This window comes from Barbus barbus, assembly GCF_936440315.1.
Source record: "Barbus barbus genome assembly, chromosome: 25".
Classification (NCBI taxonomy): domain Eukaryota; kingdom Metazoa; phylum Chordata; class Actinopteri; order Cypriniformes; family Cyprinidae; genus Barbus; species Barbus barbus.
The window spans coordinates 7,896,278-7,916,775 of record NC_136753.1 but is presented as its reverse complement, the minus strand read 5'-3'; the positions used below and the strand labels follow the sequence as shown (position 1 = coordinate 7,916,775).

The following is a 20,498-nucleotide window of genomic DNA, read 5'->3' as shown; positions in this document are numbered from 1 at the left end:
AAAGACGTACACAGTGATGCTGCTGCATCACTTCACAAGTAAGTTTTATTAGTTATCACAAGATACAAAATATATATTTTTTTTAAATAATTCTATTATATATTTATATATAATAGATATATTTTTTGTTTTTATTTTTTACTGGCTTGCAAGAGGAATAGAACATTTAAGCTGATCACAATAACCAGAAAGAGAGAAAAGGAAAAGAGGGAATACCATCTCTTTGTCTGGTTTCACCATAATTCCCACAGCAGATCAGCATGTTCTCCAGAATCTGATCTGAAATTCAACTTCTTCCACTTTAAATTCCTACTATCACATCAGCATTTGACTTGGAGTTCTCACAAAATTGAGTGTGATGGATTTGTCACAGAAATGTGGAGTAACTGGGATGAAGTGTAGACACGTGAGTAGGCTTCAATGGAATCTGTGCACTTTTTTTCCACATTATGTTCTGCTTGTGCGGGCAGTTGTCATAATTCTGTGTAATAGATTAAAACTGTAAAATGGAAATTCACACATTCCATGCAAGCCTACACATGGCTTAAGTTGAACATGAGACCCGACTACAGCAATGCTTATGCTCATGACACTTTGTTTTCCCTCCCCCAACAACCAAGAGGATTGTGAAGCAAACTCACATAATACTGATGAAGTGTACGTAACAGGACTAAGTCATCACCACGGTGAAACAGAGGGCCGCGTAAGAAAAAGCAAACACTGAGAAATGCACTTCCTTTTAGATAATTACATCTTTGTTACCAAGAGTGAAGGCAAGGAAGAAATCAGATCCTGAAGAGCTTAAATATAGCTCCAAGTAGTATATTTTTGTGTGTGTGAGCATTAATTTAAAGGAGATTTGATATTGCATGCTGTAGGAAGGCAATATTGGGCAGAACTGGTTGGGATATGTGGTTTTGAGTGTTTAAGTGCAGGAAAGCAGCAAAAATGAGTAGGTATGCACTGAATAATTTTGAAGTCAAGTACTGTAACTGAAAACAAGTATTATTTAATATAACAATATTTTTCTGTTTTAATCACAAACAGAAAAATATTCTTCTAAAATAAAAAAAATCTAGATTTAAAATGATAATAAAGGCTCACCCAGATTACCCAGATATTAATTTTAATGTTTTATATCAGATATTTACCTATTTTATCATTTAACTTAATATTATTCAGAAATACAAGTGCCATAAGTTGTCGTTTTAATTTGCTAATAGCAGAATCTGCTGTGCAAAAAAAGGCAGCACAAATAGTTTCTCACAACTCTTGTAGTTTAGCACTTGGCACCAAAAAAGTGGATCTTTATCTAGTGGAAAGCATGACTCTAACAAGAACCATAAAGATTAAAATATTTCACAATAAAATCTCTCACCCCTCTTTGGGCACAGTGCAACCCAACACACTTTAGCTGTGACTTGATTTAAGTGAAGGATTTAGTAAGATTGTTCATTTCAGCGAAAGGAAAATCAATTTGCAATTAGGTTATTTAAGTAGTTAAGTGTAGAAGAAATACTTGACTAGTTGATTACTCATGCACATACATAATACTAACCTCAGTGGCCACATAAGGCATGTATGCACACATGCATGTAGTTGCTATGTAATTTATGAGTGTGTATGTATACGTTTGTGTGCCTGCTCGGTCATGGGCATTTGTTTCACTGCGGTAGAGCTTTGAGAATAGCATTAACCTCTTCAGCCACAGCGGTCAGTGCGAACTCAAACTGATCCTGAGAAGAGAAAAAGCATAGATCAGCATTTCTATTTCACAATCTACTACTCCAACTCTTTTAATAACACTATCAGCACCAATGAAAAAGATATACAGCAGTTACTGCAACTGAGGAGAATAAGAGTCTCGCTGATACTATGTTGTTTTATGGGTACAATAGTGCTTTGATTTTTGATATGGGACTCAGCTCTGCTGTTTTGTCCTTCATTACCTTGGTGCGCACCATTCCTGGCCTCTGGTCTCGAATGTGTTCCAAGGTTGCAGCAATATCGATCTCCTTTACTCCTGAGTAGAAAACAAAACAACAAACAACAATTTTCAGTGTGCCCTACTTTCCTAAACACTAACTCTATCTTCACAAGCTTTACAAGTTTCCATCATGTGCTGACCTTTAGCCATGCGGTTCAGAACCATGTCGATCAGGATGTATATTCCAGTCCGGCCTGTACCATCACTGCACAGAAGGGTGATATTGTGAGAAATACTGTACGCTCTGATAAAACATCTTATGTCCCATTTGTGAACATACAGTACATTCAGAATCAATGCAGTACTCCATGTACAACAAGAATACTGTTTTTATTTCAAAACTCCTAATAAAATGCATTTCTTAAATCTTATCAAACTATGCTCCTTTATCTTTCAATTAATTAAAAAACTTTAATTGCTCAAATGCACAAATGCATCAACGTGTTAAAAATACCTGCAGTGCACAATGATGGGGCAGGAGCGGCCACGGTAGCACTTATTGACTTTCCTGAGGGACAGAAAAAGAGATTTCCTGAAGGAAATACCAGTGCTTGCAAGGCAGCAATCGTTTTAGCTTTTTAGTTCTGAGTGAAATTACGGTTAGCAGTTGTCATGACATGTCGATCTCTGTCAGCTGTGCACGGGAATGCACATGACACTATAAAGGTGTATGCAGTATAAAGGTTTGCTGAAGAAGATCATTCAAAATCCTTAATGCAAATATGACGTGTTAAACAACAAACATTATAGTTTTTTAATTACATATCTACATTTTTAATTACATAAATGGCTATAGAAATCTGTATAAACTTTATTTAAAAAAAATACTATATACTGTATATACATTATCGTTTAAAGGTTTAGGGTTGGTATGATTTTTTTACGTTTTTGAAGTCTGTTATGCTCATTAAGGCTATATGGTTTGATTTGAAAGATACAGTAAAAAGTTACTCAATTACACAATCAGAAAACTGTTTTCTGTTTTAACATGTAATTTATTCCTGTGATGGCATAGCTGAATTTTCAGACATTATTTAGGTGTCACATGATTCTTCAGAATGACATTTTTTTAATATGCAGATTTGGTACTCAAGAAACATTTCTTATAATTATCAATGATGAAAACAGTTTTGCTACTTAATATTTGTGTGAAAACCGTGACATTGTTTAAGGATTGTTTGAAGAAATAAAAAAGACAGCATTTATTTGAAACAGATTTTTTTTTGTAACATTGTAAAAGTCTTTACTGTGGTTTTGGAACAATTTAATGCATCCTTGCTAAATAAAAAAATTTATTTAAAAAATTCTTACCCCAACCTTTGTACAGCAGTGTGTGTATATATGTTAATTTTTCCTTTTTAAATGTTTTTAAATGTGATTTGTACTGTTGACATATATTTTTCATTTTTAAAGTTTATAAAACAAAGCATTTATGTGTTTATATTAGTATTCCAAACACGTAAGACCTTTGTTCATCTTCAGAACACAAATTAAGATATTTTTGATTCATCCCGTGAGCTCTCTGACCCTCCCATAGACATAGGGTGACCAGACGTCCCGAAAAATTCGGGACAGTCCCGAAATCTAAGCTGCTGTCCCGAATCCCGCTCTAATTGTCCCGAAAATTATACTGAAGCAAAATCTTAAATAGTTATTGTCTGATAAAACATAAAAAACTGTCCGTGGAGCGAGGTTGAGTCATCCTGCAGCCTGGCAACCAGCCCCCGCCGGCTGCTCATTGGCTGCAGCATCTTGTTTTTTTTTTTTTTTTGGTTCATTAACTTCAGTTTGAAGTATAAAAATAGCCTAACGTTACTTCTATATTATATAAAATTATATGTATATGTAGGCTACTTATATTAATAAAAACATGATTGGTTCAGTCACTTTCGTTTGAAAGTCATTATCTTTATTATTCATTATTCATTACCCCCCCCCAAACCCCCGTCCCGAATTTCAACCAATCTCATCTGGTCACCCTACATAGACAGCATTTTTTTTTTTTTGTGCACAAAATATATTTTCGCAGCTTCGTCAAATTACGGTTGAACCCCTGATGTCACATGGATTATTTTACCGATGTCCTTGCTATGTTTCTGGACATTGATTGTGTAAGGATCCTTGCTGTCTATGGAAGGGTCAGAGAGCTCACGGGATGCATCAAAAATTTCTTAATTTGTGTTTCCGAAGATGAACGAAGGTCTTACGTGTTTAGATGACATGAGGTGACATCTAAACACGTAAGACCTTCGTTCATCTTCGGAAACAATGATGACATGAGGTGACATTTTTGGGTGAACTAACCCTTTAATTATTGTGATCTTTATTTATGATGGCAGAAAATACAAAAATATATATATAAATATGTTGCTCTGGGTATTATTTATTATAGTACTTATAGAATATTATGATGATTGTGATTAGTATGATGATGACGAATGCTTAGATTTAGATTTTTTTCAAAAATTCTAGACAGATAGCACAGCACAGCTAAAGCTTACAATTAACCATGAAACAAAGTTTAAATGGTGCCTGGAGTGGAAGATATTGAGTTTAAAATAATTGCAGATATTTGTGAAAAACAAAATTAATAAAGATGAGAGAAACTTCGATACAGTGGTCGCCTTGCAAACACTGTAAAAATCTAGATTTATGAAGAGTAGAGACCCACAGAGATCAGAGGAAAACATCAGGACCCCTTCACAGTAGAGAGCCAGAAAGATCAAAAAGAGCAGAGTTATACCACAGTCAAGAGTGGTAAGAAAAAAGCAACATCAACCATCAACACCGAAAAGCATGAAATGTAGGAACATGAGTGAAGAAAGGAGAGAGACATAGAGAAGGAAACGAAAAGAAACTAAGATGAAGAGGTCGACAGAGAATCACGCAGAGAGAAAGTGGGAGGGGGGGAGTTAGGCGATGGAGCGTTTCATCAGCGTTGCTGCAGCCACACCTGTCTGTGCTCATTTTTGTGACTATGCAACTGGAACCAGACTACTAGCTGCAAACCACAAAAATGACACAGACAGCTGTGCAATACTCGCTACTGCGCTCCATCGCTCTCAGAATGAGACAGAGAGTGGGTAAGAGGTTCAAAGAGACTGTGGTAAAGAGACTGAAAAGAATGGAGGAAACAGAGTGAAGAGTGATGGAATTATGAACTTGATGTGGAAATGACACACAGAGCTGTCACAATTATGGAATTTTGGATACAATAACCTTTGCCTAATTAAAATTGCAACAAATTATTTAATCCTTTTTTGTGCATGATACTTATAATGTAAACTTACCACACAAACAGCTTAAGAACTCATATGTTTACCCTGAATTTGAAAAATGTATCATTTCCAGCTGTATAATAGTAGTAGTAGTTACAAGAATTACAAGAATAACAATATTTTAAATATTAAAATATGTATAATTTAAAAATATATATTACCCTGCCCATCTTAATATATAATTACAATAAATAGTAAATGAACAAAACTCAAATATATACCAAATTTAAATAATTACAACTCTTCAAATTTTTACCATCTCAAATAATTACCATTAAAGCAAACAATCATGACCAGGTGATTATTGGGCCTAGATGTGTAAATAGTAATATATACTTTAATACAATATATATAAATAGAAATACTATGTGTGCGAGCATGCACAGTACCTGCGGAAGTCAAGCAGAGGCCGTGTGGAGGTGGGTATTCCCTGTGCAGGCCAGCTCAGGAAATGGAACTGAGTGAGGGTACGAGTTTCCTGGGTTTGGACGTTCTTCAGGTAGAAACTCCGCACCAGGAAGTCATTACACCAGATATGCTCAGACACCAGGTTCACCTGAGTGAGATAATTAAGGGTGAACATAATATTTGATGTAGTTTACACTACATAAAGCAAACATCTCAGGACATCTTATGAGATCAAGTTCACACAAACCTCATAAATGTGGTAAAGAGAAGAGCCCTCATCAGGCCAATAGCGATCACACTGCTTTTCTCCGTCCTCAACCAGAGCCGTCATCATCACTATGACTGTACACCCGCTCTCCCAAACCATCTGAGCAACATACATGGCTTACAAAACATACCATTCACGCAGTATTTACAGAAATGCACAGAAAATAAGCACTAATTCATAGAACTGTGTAAAATTGTCTAAATTCACTAACATTCAAATATGTGGCATCAAGATCTTTTTTAACTTTTTTTTTTTTTTTACTTCTCTGTTCACCAAGGTTTCAAAACCAAGACTCCACTTTTATACTTTATTATATTTTAAAGGTTTTTTTTTTTACATCTGTGATGGCAAAGCTGAAATTTCTGAAATGACTCCATTACTGAAGTCTTCAGTGTCACATGATCTATTAGAAATCATTCAATAAACTATTATTAATATTAACCATGATAACAGTTGTACAGCTTAATATTTTTTGATGGAAACCGTGATACTTTTTTTCCCAGAATTATTTGTTTATAAATCAATTTAATGTATCCTTGTTGAATAAAAGTATTAATATCATTGAAAAAATTTAATTTCATTGTCCCCCCAAACTTTCAAATGGTAGTTTACTTTTCAAGCAGCTTGAATATCCTTACATCAAATGACTACATTGCTATTAAATCCACACATGCGACTGACCTGCCAGAAATCAGAGATGGTGTGTGAGAGAGGGCCTTGGGTGGCAATATACGCAGGCATCCGGGGGTCATGCTCGATCTAAAGAGTCAAAAGGTCATGGGTCAGTGCTTTAGCCCTCTTAACCCTGGATCAACAGGCCATTAATGTGATCCGAGGCACATGAAGGCTTAATTGATGATCCCTCGCTCTCGACTACAACAGAGCAGCAGGGGATTCCAGACCTACACATCCTGAATGAGATCAATACAATGTATCCATGGCAAGACTGAGAAGGGGATTCCGAAACAAGTGGCAGCCTTGCACATCTATGAGGATTAAATGGATTATCGGCCTTGGTAACAGAAAGGGATGCAAGGAAAGTAGGCTTTCTAGCTTTAGATTTCTAGCTTAGATTTCAGCTACAGAGAGCAGAAGAGAGATCATTATACAGAAACTGTCAGGTTTCCGATTCTAAAGAAATAAGTCACATGATGAGGTCCAAGGCAAAGAGGACCATCAAGTGCACATTAGGGCTGGGCGATATGAGCAAAGATTCATATCTCGGTATTTTATGGCTGATTTGCGGTATACGGTACATATCTCGGTATTTATACACTTTTGTATTTGGATTAAACAAATAAAGTGAATGTAACCATAGGCATATATTATGTTAAAAAAGGGTTAAAATCACATTACATTCTAACATAACATTGCAATCTAAAAACAAAAATAATGCTTTTAAAGCAGAAGTTTAAATTTACTAAACTAAAAATTAAAATAATAAAAAAGCATAGACTAATTGAGTAAAAAGTCTGTTTTTATTACCCGATTACAGTCACTTTACAGTTAGTGCTATCATACAAATACACTTGTAGGTTTAAAATTCTACATATGTCACATTTATTGTTTATTAACTACAAATACTTGAATGCGGCGGCGCTCGTTCAATGAAGTCTGTGAAGTTTAGCGGAGAATCTCAAAGCAGAAGGCTCATGCACTTCTGACAGCAAAATGGAAATATTTCCATGGCTTTCTAACATTTACAGATGGAGAATATACCTTTGAAATGTAAGTTATCCATTTAGGAAAATAGCACATCTCAAACACATTAAACAGAGCGAGTAGTATCTCTGTCAGCGGCACACGCAGCCTTTCTGTCAGAGCCATTTTAAACTGAAACTAAACTATAGCCTTCTATACCTTATGAGTTTTTTTAAAGCCCTTCATATTAAGTTTGTCACATGTTTAGAACAAATTGTACTATGCACTTTCTCCGCAGCAGCTCAGTCTGTGTCCTCCTATATTTTCAGATGTGCTTGTTTCAAACTACTGTATATCGATATAAACGGTATTGCCTTAAATCGTATCGCTTATAAAGAATATATTGATATATCGTACAAACTCCATATAGCGCCCAGCCCTAGTGCACATACTTACAATGGTGCTGGCATTGATGTAATCTGTCCTGGAGGGGTTAATCTCAGCCTTCAGCTTCACTCTAGAATGGTCATCTGCAAAAACAACTGACAGTTACACACCTAATCCATTAAAAAGAGGGAAAATCAATCAGGTTGTGTGACGAGACACAGATTGCATTCCAATTTGTGTACTTATGCACTACTCTATGCCATTTTTTGTATAAATAATAGTGTGAGTAATGTGTTCACACCAAAAATGTCCAAAAAGACAAAGTGGACACTAACCCATCAGACACACATAGAAAATGAAGGAGTTCAAGACAAGCAGGAGGGTAGGGGAACATTGGGGTCTTACTCACAGGGCACGGCATCGGCGCAGCGGTTCTTCTTTAAGTTACTTTCACTCTGGGCAGCTGAGATGGTGCTAGGTTCTGCCTGATAGGAGCACAGAGCCTCCCACTCTTTAAGCAAACGGTCTTTATTCTTCAGATGATCCTCCATATATGCCTAGAAAGCATGAGAGAGACCAGAATAGAGACCCCTGATTTCTCAGCTGCTCATTCATGTGATACTTAAAAAACACATGAAAATTTAGAGAATGCTAAATAAACCAAAAAAATTAAAACAGAAACAAAACATTCTTTGTAAAACCATGGCATAAATGTGTGTATAAGCAGCTGAAGGGCAATTTATATTCAAAGCATTAAACAAAGTGAAAAAATTAAGGGCTGTTCATACCAAGGACTATAACTACAAACAGTTACACGTCATTTGTACAGTGTATACATTTTTACAGTGCAATTAAACAACAAGTACTGAGTAAAATTACTTAACTACATGCACTTACTATAATGTAAAGGTTAGGGTTTGGTTTAGGATTTGTTACTTGTAATTATACTGTTATTACTATGTTATGTACATGTAACATGTGTAACACATGAAAATAAAGTGTTATCCTATAAAGTTTTAATAATCGTTCAAATTCTATGGGAGTATGCAAGTCCACACCAAAACTATAACGACAACAGCAGAGGAACGATATCATCGGAATCACTTTCAGCTTTTTTTTTTTTTCCAGCTGATGAATGATAAAACACTGACAGCCAATGAGAATCCAATTCAACCTTAAACAGCACAAGCATTTAAAGTGCCATACGAAAAACTGCAGTATGCCTGCTATAATAGACTATATATCTGAGCATAACAGAAAGTTATACTCCATTGCTGTGGATGCTAATATAGTTATCTTTATAGTTATCATTCTCGATGTAAAAAGGCCTTTATTGTTATGCACTGGAAGCTCATTTTTCTTTTCTTTTTTTTCTGCATCTGTAAATAGGGGGGTTGCATGTCTACCAATATCATGTGCCCTGTAGAGATATCCATATTAGACTGCGCTGGCTCCTCACACCAGGAGGGGGTGCTGCTGTGCGAACTAGGGCTTGGCTGAGGTGCATCACTGAATTGTGAAGACACACTGCTGACTCGTGATGTATCCGTTCCTCCCCCACCACCTCCTCCTCCTCCTGGACCAGCACCACCTGCAGCTCCGACCCCGCAGTCCTGCCTTCCAAGAGAGGACTTAGCAGCCATGCGCTGCCGACAAAGATCCTGAGAAATTAAGAAAAGTCTACTGACAAATTGCAGAACATGCTGCATGTGCAATTCACGGTAACTGAATATCGCAGCTAATCAATTTGCTCTGCTTTGCTTATGCTCAAATCAATTACATTTGATTAATAAGTATCTTACAGTAACATGCCATCACGAGCAAAGCTGCTAAAATCAGTTGGGATTAAAATAGCTTGGTTGCTGAGAATGTTTGTACTGCAGAGATGTGATGCAGTGCGCATGCCAAACAGTTCCAAACCTGGTACTCATAATGCGTCACATTTCCTGCTTCAGGTCCAAGTCCCAGTTTCCTTGAGGCCAACTGGCGGGCATGGGTGCGCAGGCAGGCGATGGTTAGTGCCCCCACCAGGAGTCCACCCACACAAGCCACACCCACAAACATGAGGAACACCGATTGGGTGTTGTCACGTACACGTGTTGCCACTGGCAACGCATGGCCATCATTCTTCTGAAAAAAACAGAGAGATGAAAACAAACATATGAATCACAAATCATTAATACAGCCCATAGCCCCAATTAATGATGATACCATCAAACTAACAGATACAAGCAAGAGATCTAACCCTATTTACTATCCTAGAGGAACCATAAAGGACTGTGCATCTGTAACATTCTGAAATGGAAAAGTGAAGAGGGGCATGAAGAAAAGACGAGTATTAAAAAGGATTTAACGTTTAAAACAGGACTACCCATCCCACCCTGCTGTCTGGAAGTATGATCTCAGTGGGGTCACTGGTTGCTATGGCAACATCACGTTTGATGTAAGCGTCATAGCCATTAAAATGACAATTGACAGAAAGCAAGGAACTGATGAGAGAAACCAGAGGCAAAGACTATATAAATCTTTTATTACAAGGCATTTCAACATATATGAATCCCCTTATATTCCCTAGTCCTCTGCTGGAATGATGCAGACCACCACACAGGAGCCAGGGCATTACATCATCACTCCTGTGCACACCGCACTGACCTTGTCGCCACAGCAACCATCTTTACCTGACATCACTGTCTGTGCGGAGATTCTGAGTGCAAATCATTCTGATTGGTCATTTTTATTGCGCGTTCTTTATTTCAACAAATCACTGAGCAGTTCAAGGAAAACAGTTTAACGACTACTGTTTTAGATTCAAATAAAAACAGTCTGGCCCGTCTTTAAGGTGGCCAGTAAACTCATTTATTACAAGTCTGATTCATGAGCCTGAAACCACTGACTTCGAAGGGTGAGTAAGACTGTGATAAAAACGGTCACATTTTCATGTATATTTTTTCCCGCCATATGTGGTCTGCAAGAGATTTCTAAGCAAAAAACGCTGTCAAAGAAATCAAGTGAACTGAAATGAGAGGTAGGTGTGGATAAGAAGCAGATTTATTTGCTGTTTTACTGCCTCGTACAAGCTTGCACCTGATTAATAAACATGTTTAATATAATGTAAGATGACATTAATACAATGTAACATTTAATTAAGTTCAAGAGAAAATTTAACTCACCAAAAAATCAATAAACTACTGGAGAATGGAAAGCGCTCGCGCCCGGTGGTCCGCCGAAGATGAGCAGAATAATAACCGTACAGCTCTTTTTTCCGCCAGTTTGACATTTGAATTTCGTTCAGTTTTGTTAGGAACTGTAACGGCTGGTAAGTTTAAGTTCGCGGGAAACGAACAACGGTGACGGAGCTCAGCCCTGGCACGGACATCGTGATGTTTCGCGGGAATGTTGCGTTCTGAGGGGAGAAGCATTTGGGATGACAATCGGCCGCGCGCTTTGGAGTCGTGAACGCGCCTGACAGTTTGACACGTATGATGTCGTTGTCATAGCAACAAAGCAAATGAGACGGGGTGGGTGTCTGGGGTCTTGTGAGATATTCCCTCCTCATGCATAGAACAGACAGACCTTAGTGGGAAAGGACTAATCAACGGGCACACAAGTTAAGACATTGTGTTAACGTTCCTTACCTCCCCAACACCTGCCTGAAGCACCTTTAGACCAGTCTCTGATTCTAGAAGGTTCTTTTGAGCCACTGCATGTGAAACAATAAATGTGAAGACAGGCATAGACAGCTTATTCTAATGTTTTCTCAACATAATTGTTTTTGTAAGCTGATACAAATAAGACATTTACATGTACTCTGTGCCAGTCTGCTGAATAAAGTAATATACCACGAGAGGTTTTGCATTACAGGGATTTTATCATGAGTAAATAAATAGTGGCAAATCTCTCTAGTGCACAGATTCAAGTATAGCTTATTGCTGTTATAGAGCTGCAGTAACCGCACTATGATCAAATATAGCAATGTTCAGTTAATATTTACATTATTTTTACTAGTCCTATATAGGCTTGGTACATTAACATAGAATGCTGCACTCACTAATTTTCTCAAATCAAATGCTTTTTAGAATCAGAATGCTCCTCCCTCTAATAACACTTATGCCTGACTTGTGCCAACTCGTGGTAATATAAAGTAAAAGCCATTTGCTATTTAAAAAACCCTCTGTCATGCCCAAATGACCTATTTATGTCAAGACAACAATACAAAGCCTATCAGGTCTTTTAAGTTTTACATTACTTTGTATGTCTTTTGAGCCATTATTGTGTCTCAGAAACAATTGTGTGACAGACATCACCTTTAATAGACATGAAACATTGTCTTCATTACTTACCGGCTTTTTCGGACACCTCACTTGCTGTTAAATTCTGGCTGTTTGGGAGGACCCGGAAAGTGACAGCTGGACCAACCACACTGTAGAGCAGAATTTTTGATCACATGCAAGTTTCCCATATGACTATGTGCAGGGTTTGAAGTTAACTTTTTAACTCATCAGCCAATTTGTCTACATACTATTAGAAATAAACCAGATTATCAAAATTTAAGTTTAGACCTTAAGACTTATTAATAAATCTGACTCTGAATTGTTGAATGGCTTTCCATTTTATGACCGTTAATCATTGTTTGCAGATACCATAAAAATAACAAATAAAATAGAAACAAATTCACTGTGAGTTTCCACATATTCAAATTGTAAATACATGCCATGGTGTGGTGCTTCTCATCCACTGGCTGATCATCTTTTAAGCTTTGTCTTGGGGGAAGGACTCTGATAGCGATGGCATGCAAAGTGATGACAATTTATGAATCATAACTTATCAAATTGGCCATTGAGTTTACCCACCCCAGTTAATTTTCATCCGCATTTGGCGGGTGTTAATTTCAGATCCTGATTATGTGTGTTAGATATTGGGATCCAAGCAATAAAGGGAGGACAAGTAGTGGAGCAAATCCACGTTTGTGGTCAGTTCATTCCATTGCCTTTTCTCTCTCATTCTTTCCCTCTTAGCCATCCCCCTCTGTCCTCCAAGGACAATAGATCAAGGTTCCAGCTCACCACAGTTTTATTTAGTAAAAAGGGTTAGTGGGATTAGCATTTGCTTCCTTTTTTTTTTTTCTTTTTTTTTGGCCTGTCAGTAACACAGATAACACATGACAGTACGTATGTGTAGTTATGCTATCATCATTCACAGCCTTTTTTTTTTTTTTTTTTTTTTTATTTATTAATTAATTAATTACATTTTATATACCCTTTTATTTAACCATACTATGACCGACAAGACCAGGGGACAGAGAAAACAAGAGAGAGAAAAAAAAAATAAAAAAAAAATAATAATAATAATAATAAAAAAATAATAATTATAATTATAATGATAATAATAAAAATAATAATAATAAAAAAAAAAAAAAAAAAAAAAAGGAATTAGAAAAAAAAAAAAAAAAAATTGCATTTGCTTCCTAACCACATCAACAAACAGCAATCAAGACTGTTTGCATTGATAAAATAATTATGTCAAATAAATAAACCATTTGTTAAGCTAAGTTAGGTTAAACAGCGTGGCTCTGTTTTTCCATATCTTCAAATTCAGTGTTAGTAAATACCTTTGCAAGCTTTGTAAATTAAATAAAGCTTAGGGGTTAGTATACTTTCAAGATCTAATCAAGGCCCACCACCAAAGCAAAATCTGGGACTCTACTCAGCTGTTTCTACCTCCCTGCTCTATACCTAGGCCTACCTGATATTGATGAAAGAGCCAGTGGTGAGATGGATCCTCTCAGCAAGGGTCTTCAGTAGATGAACCCCATCGGACAGAGTGAGAAGGCTGTAGAGACACATACACATACATACGCCCACATACACGCGCACACACACACACACACACACACTTTCACAAGCACAAACTAACACAGAACCCACAAAAACAACACACAAACAGACTCTCCACTGAATAGCCAGTTTGACGTGTGCCCCCATGTCCTTCGTTAATGTAGTGTTTTGGAAACAAATACCACATGACTACTTTACTTTCAGACAAAAGGAACACCCACATAGACTAACACTCAGTCCAACAGTCTAAACTGTTAGTTGTACCTCTGATTGGTGACAATGTATCCAAATTCCTCCTTTAACTTGGTTTTATTTTTTCCTGGCTTCACACTCAAGGCTCCCTTTCCAAGTCGGCCATCGTCTTGTTTGAGAAATGAAGGCCCTAGTGCACTAGCACCTATTGGGATGGAGTTATCCTGGGAGGCCCCTTGGGAACCCTTGGGGGAGCTTTCGGGCCCGGGGTTGAGTGGAGAATTGAAGGAGGAATTTGTAGCTGGGGCAGAAGCCTTCTCCACCACATGGGTCATCTCCCCCTCTGTAATCTTCATCTGATAGAGCACATAAGACATGCCATGTCAAGTTAACTGCCTATAGATCATAATTTGTTCCATGTATGATGTACACTGGAAAAAAAAAAATCAGTGTGGAAAAAAAATTCATTTAGAAATTGCAGGTAAATTTCACAAACAGTTACAAAGAAATGGCAAATAACTTGAAATTTTTAAGTAGAAAAATGAAATAGTATTTTCTTGTAAAATGTATTTAATTAGTCTTTTCTCTTTAAAATGCTTTTGAGAGGGACATTTTTTTAACCAACCATGATTATTGACATAACAGGGCCGAAAGGGTGAGGAAAGGATATCATGTTGCAGCAATACTGAAGCACATAAAATACTGTGTTCAGAGATCAACTAATGTTGGCTAAGAGGCCTAAAAGATAAAAGACCTACAAAACAAATCACACATAATCATGGCTCATGTTTCCCACATATAATATATTTATGTTCATAATATTTTGAGCTAACAATTGCTGCCCCCTGCAGGTAATATATATCATTACTACTGAGATCAACCCAACCTTGTAATATCACTAAAGGCTGGAATACTCTACATAACTTTTTTACAGATTTACAGTTTGGAGGAGTCAAAGCCAGTATGCAGAGCTGACAGATTTGACAGTAATTTGCATAGTGTATGATGGACACAGACTCCAGTTTATAGCTTCAGACTATGATTCCATCCAGTCCATGTTTGATATTTTAAGCCGATGTTAGGATATTTTGTTTTGATTTGTCATGTGTCTCCCAGAAGCATTTCTGTGTGAGTTTATTGTTTTCGGAATGAACTGAAAGTCTGGTACATGATTCTCTGCCATTTTAGGGTGGGATGTCCAGTTTTTCCTCTGTAACAATATACAAGTCGGCGAGCGTATAATGTCTAGTGTTTTTAAAATCTAATCAGATTTTAAGTCAGGTAGTGTAGTACAGCCTTAAATCACTTAAAAACAGCAGAAACATTTTGATGCTCACCACTTTAGGAGACACAGAGGAATCCTTTGTTTCAGCTAAATGAAGGAAATCAAGCAGTTATGACTTTACATATTTTTTGGAGCTCCAAATATATGGTGTGAAGTTGTATACTGATATTCAATAAAAAGTGAAATCTTATGGTGCTTACGTTTTCTCTGATTGTTTGTTGGTTCATTTTGCAGCAGCTGAAGGACAGTGAACAGACGCTCCATCTCTTCAGGGTTCAAATGGTTTAGATCAAATCCATGTTGCAGGAGCAGCTCATTTAGGCTCTGTTGAGTAGGTCCTGGGGTCAGAGTTCAGAAGTCATTGCCAAAATATGCAAATACTTTTTAGGAACAGATTTTTGAAATGAAAAACATGAACACTATCTCACCACTGTGCCCAGAAAACACTCCATACTTCTGAGGACCTTTCTTTTGCTCCTGTTGGCTATTGATCTTTTCATCCTGGGAAAAGAAGTCCTTGTTATGGTCCTTGTAGTCAAGCGGGAAGTCCAGATCCTGGAAAAAAGATGAGGTGGAGTGAGGTGCTGTCACACGATGACGTGACGTGGGCTGTGCAGACGAAGAAAGGAGGAGAGTCATCAGATCCTGCAGAAGCTGATCATCTTTATCTAGAGATGGAGGAAGTGGTGAATTTCCCCTAATGCGAGAGGAGGCCGGTGGGTACCTGCCTCCCTCCACCAGGTTCAAAGAACGCTCTTCTTCATCTTGGTAACCATACTGAAAGGCAAAAAGACATGATGCTGAAATTAAAGAGAAGTAGTTGTAGACCAATGCTCCAAGCTACAATCAGTGCAGTGTCACAAAAGGGCTTTGTGTTTGGGCTCTCACTCGCTGGTAGCTATAAGGATCCAGGCTCTGCATATGGAGAGATGACTGAGGTGGCTCGACAATCATGTAGTCCATATAGGGCTGCACAATTTTGGGTTTGAGCTGGTTTGTAGGGCCACTCTGAGACCTTTGATAATGGAGAAATTCAGAAAGAAATCAATGCAGTGAAATAAAAAAAAAAAGGAAATAGAGAGAAATGTGATTACATGACTAAAGTAAGAGTTACTCTGTGGATGGGCCATTCTTTATCCCAGAAGAAAGTGGGATCTTCGGAACTTTGCTTAGCTCTTTCTTAATCATTGATTGGGTGACATCATCCTGCCAAGTTAATCCTGCAAAATAATTCACATAGGCTCAGCGCAACCAAAAAGCTTTATTATGTTTGTAAATGACAAAATAATAATTTCAATGATAAAGAAAAGGAAAAATCTAGTTTAAAAGACATGTCAGATAAGTTCTTCTAAATGTACTCTTCGTATTTGTTTTGGATTCTAAAAATTTAAAATGTGGTAACCATTAAGTAATAACATTACATATTACTAAAAATAATATCATGAGCTTTTCACGAGTTTCACAAGGTAAGGATTCACAATTGTCTGCAGTGGTCCATGTGATATATCATCATAAGGTTTTCTTTTTAAGAATTAAAAAGGATTTGTATGCCCTTTTAACTTTATACCCAAAAAATTCAGAATTTAAAAACATTCTTCATAGAAGTGGTGTTTTAAGTAATTTTTATGAATTGCATTTTTAATGTATTTTTTATTAAATAAAAAAAAATATAGATGCAGACAAAAAAATGGGCATCATGTCATTGGTACATTTACACATATATTTACGTATTCATTTCACCTTGGTTACTGTGGCAACATGTGGACGATTTTCTGTCACATGCCGGTGAATGAATCGTCACTTGGCCCATTGTGTTTATATTGTGTTGTTGCTATGGTAACTATCATTTTTTCAAGCAGGAAAAGTGCTTAGAAATTTAGTGTTCACTGAAGAAGCATTTTAAATTTCCATGTGAAACTCACCTTCCTTCATAAGCGTCTGCAGTAATGACTGCAGTCTGTCCAGTACAACTGCAGTCACCCTGTAGCGAAATCTTTCCTGCTTTTGTGTAAGACACTGACCAAACAGCTCATCTGTAACACACATACAGAAACCTTATATTATATCTCTTGTAGGAATATAGACAGTGGACATTGCCTGCTGAGATCAGATTTTTATTTAATGTATTTGTGATAGTCACAAACTGACAAAAAAAAATAGGCTACACATTTGTTATAGATGTTTATCTGAGGATCTCTTCCTTTCTATATCTCACTTTCTAACCCCTGCTCTTTCTGCTTCTATTTGACAAACAGAGACTACGGAGAGGGTGAAGTTGTGTGATGTCACAGTTGCCATGGAAACGGTTGAAGAACACTCATTGGGTAAGACCAGGTGCTGGTGAAAGTGAGTGTTTACTGTGTAGTCAATGATTTTTTACACACTCTACTGCACATATCAGCTTTAGCTAACAGATACAAATAGTCAAAGATCAAACCTATATATATCAATCATTACAGTGAAGCAAGACCAAGGTAATTATATACACACAAAATAACAAAAGGATGGCAAGACTGATGCATGAAAGCTAAATAAAATATATAAAAGACTAGGATGGCGCTGATACTATTACGTTGTGCCATAAGTACACAACTGTTCCAGGGACTCTGAGGCAATACGGCAAGTCTTATCATTATTTAGCTTTTTTCCCCCCAGTAATGAGCCACATTGTACAAGGGTCAAAAACTGAAACTGTAAAATATGGAAGCACTCACCATCCCAGCAAACCTGACCACTGGAACACAGGCCTCCATCAAACAGACAACCTTGTCAGAGTGAAATAGAAAAAGAGAAGAGAGAGTATGAAAGGGTAATTGTTTTTCTGACATTTGACAAAATAGACCAGCACAGACCCTCTCTTCTCATATGTGAGCAGGTTGTTTCAAGATTTATACTAGCTCACAGCAGCACAAACATGCCATAGATGTGAGTTACAGTTCCAGAAAGAGCTAAATACAGACCACAAGCACAGATCAGACCATTTCAGAACCATATGTCAGTGTGTGCAATTGATTATCAGATGCTGTCAGTCAATTTAACACCATAGCAACAAACAAGTATGATTTGGAATAATAACCAACCACCATAATGGACATTAGTAAAGATTTGCCAGGATGCTGTGAGACAAAACAAGCAAGAGCAGCTCCATTTGCCATCTGCATCTCCATACAAATGCTCCCTAATAGGATTTGCACAAAGGAATTACAAATAACAAAAAAAAAAACAATATCAAGACCTGTAGGACAAGCCAATTGTTCAAATTTGTTTGAAAGCACACCAATGTGCACTCTGCCAATCTTCCATTTCCTTCCTTGTGCTCCCTCAAACACACATACACACACACTTGAGAGTTGGGCAGACACACTAGTCATACATAATTGAATCATTGAGATGAAAGTTGATTACATGAGTGGGAGTTCCTGCTCCAGTCTGCTGTACGCCTCCTCTATCAAAATAAATGTAAAGTCTTTCTGAGATTGAGAAGAGAAGAGAAGAGAAGAGAAGAGAAGAGAAGAGAAGAGAAGAGAAGAGAAGAGAAGAGAAGAGAAGAGAAGAGAAGAGAAGAGAAGACAAGAGAAGAGCTCACTGTGCATTGTTTCTTAATCTAGAAACAATAATTTCACATCTTCTGCCACCCTTTACACATGGATATCAATTTAAGCTGTTCACCTTCCTACACAACAACTCTCTCGTAGCTTTATGAGACATTCCCACAGAGTTCTGTATGCTTCTGAGTGACTTGTGCCCTCACAGTGACGGCTGTTATGAGAATGACGTGGGATGGCTCGTCAGTGGTGAGTCAGCCTGCAGAAGAGGAGCTAATACAAATGCAATGCACAGGCGAACATACATCTCTTTAGGACACATGTACTCCGACCCCCCTCGTAAACATGATACGCCCCATCAACTTCAAATCAATTGAGAACAATTGTTCCCAAACAGATCTATTGTGCGCTATTGCAGATTGACTACTTCCGCTGTCCATGGTGCTGACTTCTCACACCACAACAAACAGAACAAGACCTCTCAGCAATGGACTATGGCCGCGATTGAAAGTCGTAAAATGTTTATGAAGGCAGAGGATTGATGAACTGTTGAAATTATAGTAATTAATGACACTAAATAATCATATAGTACCCGAATAAAATCAGTGTTAACTCTTCCTAACACGGCTAAGGCAGCTCGCGTCGGAGGAGTTATAAATGTCTACTAGACTGGCCGTGTAGGCTGCGTTATTGTGGGGTCTATGAATCATGCCGTTATCAGATGTCACCAGATCGCCAAACACTGCCTTCCCTTTTTCCAGAGAATACGAATGTTATATAATACAGTAAATAAACAAGAAAAATAATGCAAATAAATAAATTCTAATTTTGCACAATTCACAGATTTTTAAAGTCTTAAAAGCTTTTAATTCAAAAAGACTTTCTAACATTCTAAACGAACATCCTGAATTAACTCATTACCAACACAACGAACTTAGTTTAATAATATTGCATTTACATTTGGCTAAAACAATTCGGGTAACATTTAAGCTAAAACATTTAGCCAAAATAATAAGATTAACTAAATGCTAATAATGAAAATATAAATTACTACTTTATCATAATCTTAAAGACAATATTTGAAACATAAGGCACATTCTCTATAATGAAACATTATTTTCAAGCGCTGTCATTCATCACACCCGAGACAAGCTTTATCTCATCGACGTCAACATTTACAGCAACCTCACGATTTTCTTTGACAAAATTATTAAATGCATGCAACAACTTTACAAATAGCGTTTTGCATGCATGTTCATACTTCGTGTGCAGGTGTTCAAAACCCAGACATAACGCGTTTTTACTAATTCCTAATGCATCTTTAGATGATGAATGTCACATTGTAAGCGTTTAAGTAAAAAGAAAATCTAGTCTATATTGCCTATGCATTTAATGTAAGTTGGGGAGGGGGCGTGCATATTAAAAGCTGATATTTATTACTAATCGTTTTCCGCAGTTGAATCATGCATCATTCAGTCAGCTGAAGTTAACCTGTGGCTCGTGCTCTTGACGTACCGTATCTATCACCGGTGCCAAGCTGACAACACGCAGTCGCCAAACAGACAAGCATCCACAGACGCGCCGATTTCATCTTCCCTCGGCTTCTCTTTCCCCTATTCTCGTTTACACCGACATATTTAGATGACACAGCGAGCAGTGTGATGTTGCGCTTG

The 20,498-nt window shown here is 37.3% G+C and overlaps 1 protein-coding gene across 1 annotated transcript; it reads right to left on the bottom strand.

Annotated features, from left to right (window-relative positions):
* Window positions 1-140: 140 nt before the first annotated feature.
* Window positions 141-20,464, bottom strand: LOC306845423 (receptor-type tyrosine-protein phosphatase-like N). The gene is made up of 23 exons (XM_079378207.1): window positions 20,341-20,464; window positions 17,995-18,045; window positions 17,203-17,313; window positions 16,395-16,500; window positions 16,169-16,295; window positions 15,709-16,057; window positions 15,481-15,618; window positions 15,333-15,367; window positions 14,068-14,351; window positions 13,712-13,798; window positions 12,310-12,389; window positions 11,605-11,669; window positions 9,890-10,099; window positions 9,376-9,630; window positions 8,379-8,526; window positions 8,039-8,112; window positions 6,623-6,700; window positions 5,921-6,040; window positions 5,655-5,821; window positions 2,442-2,495; window positions 2,128-2,192; window positions 1,950-2,023; window positions 141-1,736 (listed from the first exon to the last, which is right to left on the bottom strand). Exons 1-23 carry the CDS (start codon window positions 20,414-20,416, stop codon window positions 1,665-1,667), a joined length of 2,826 nt encoding a protein of 941 aa, XP_079234333.1. The 5' UTR covers window positions 20,417-20,464; the 3' UTR covers window positions 141-1,664.
* Between the last annotated feature and the right edge of the window lie 34 nt (window positions 20,465-20,498).

Coding starts and splice junctions, on each gene's coding strand:
- LOC306845423 (XM_079378207.1), bottom strand. CDS start 20,416: ATGAAATCGGCGCGTCTGTGGATGCTTGTCTGTTTGGCGACTGCGTGT. Junction 12,390..13,711: donor GGCTCTTTCATCAATATCAG/GTAGGCCTAGGT, acceptor TCTGCTCTACAG/TGTGGTTGGTCCAGCTGTCA. Junction 9,631..9,889: donor TGACGCATTATGAGTACCAG/GTTTGGAACTGT, acceptor TTAATTTCTCAG/GATCTTTGTCGGCAGCGCAT.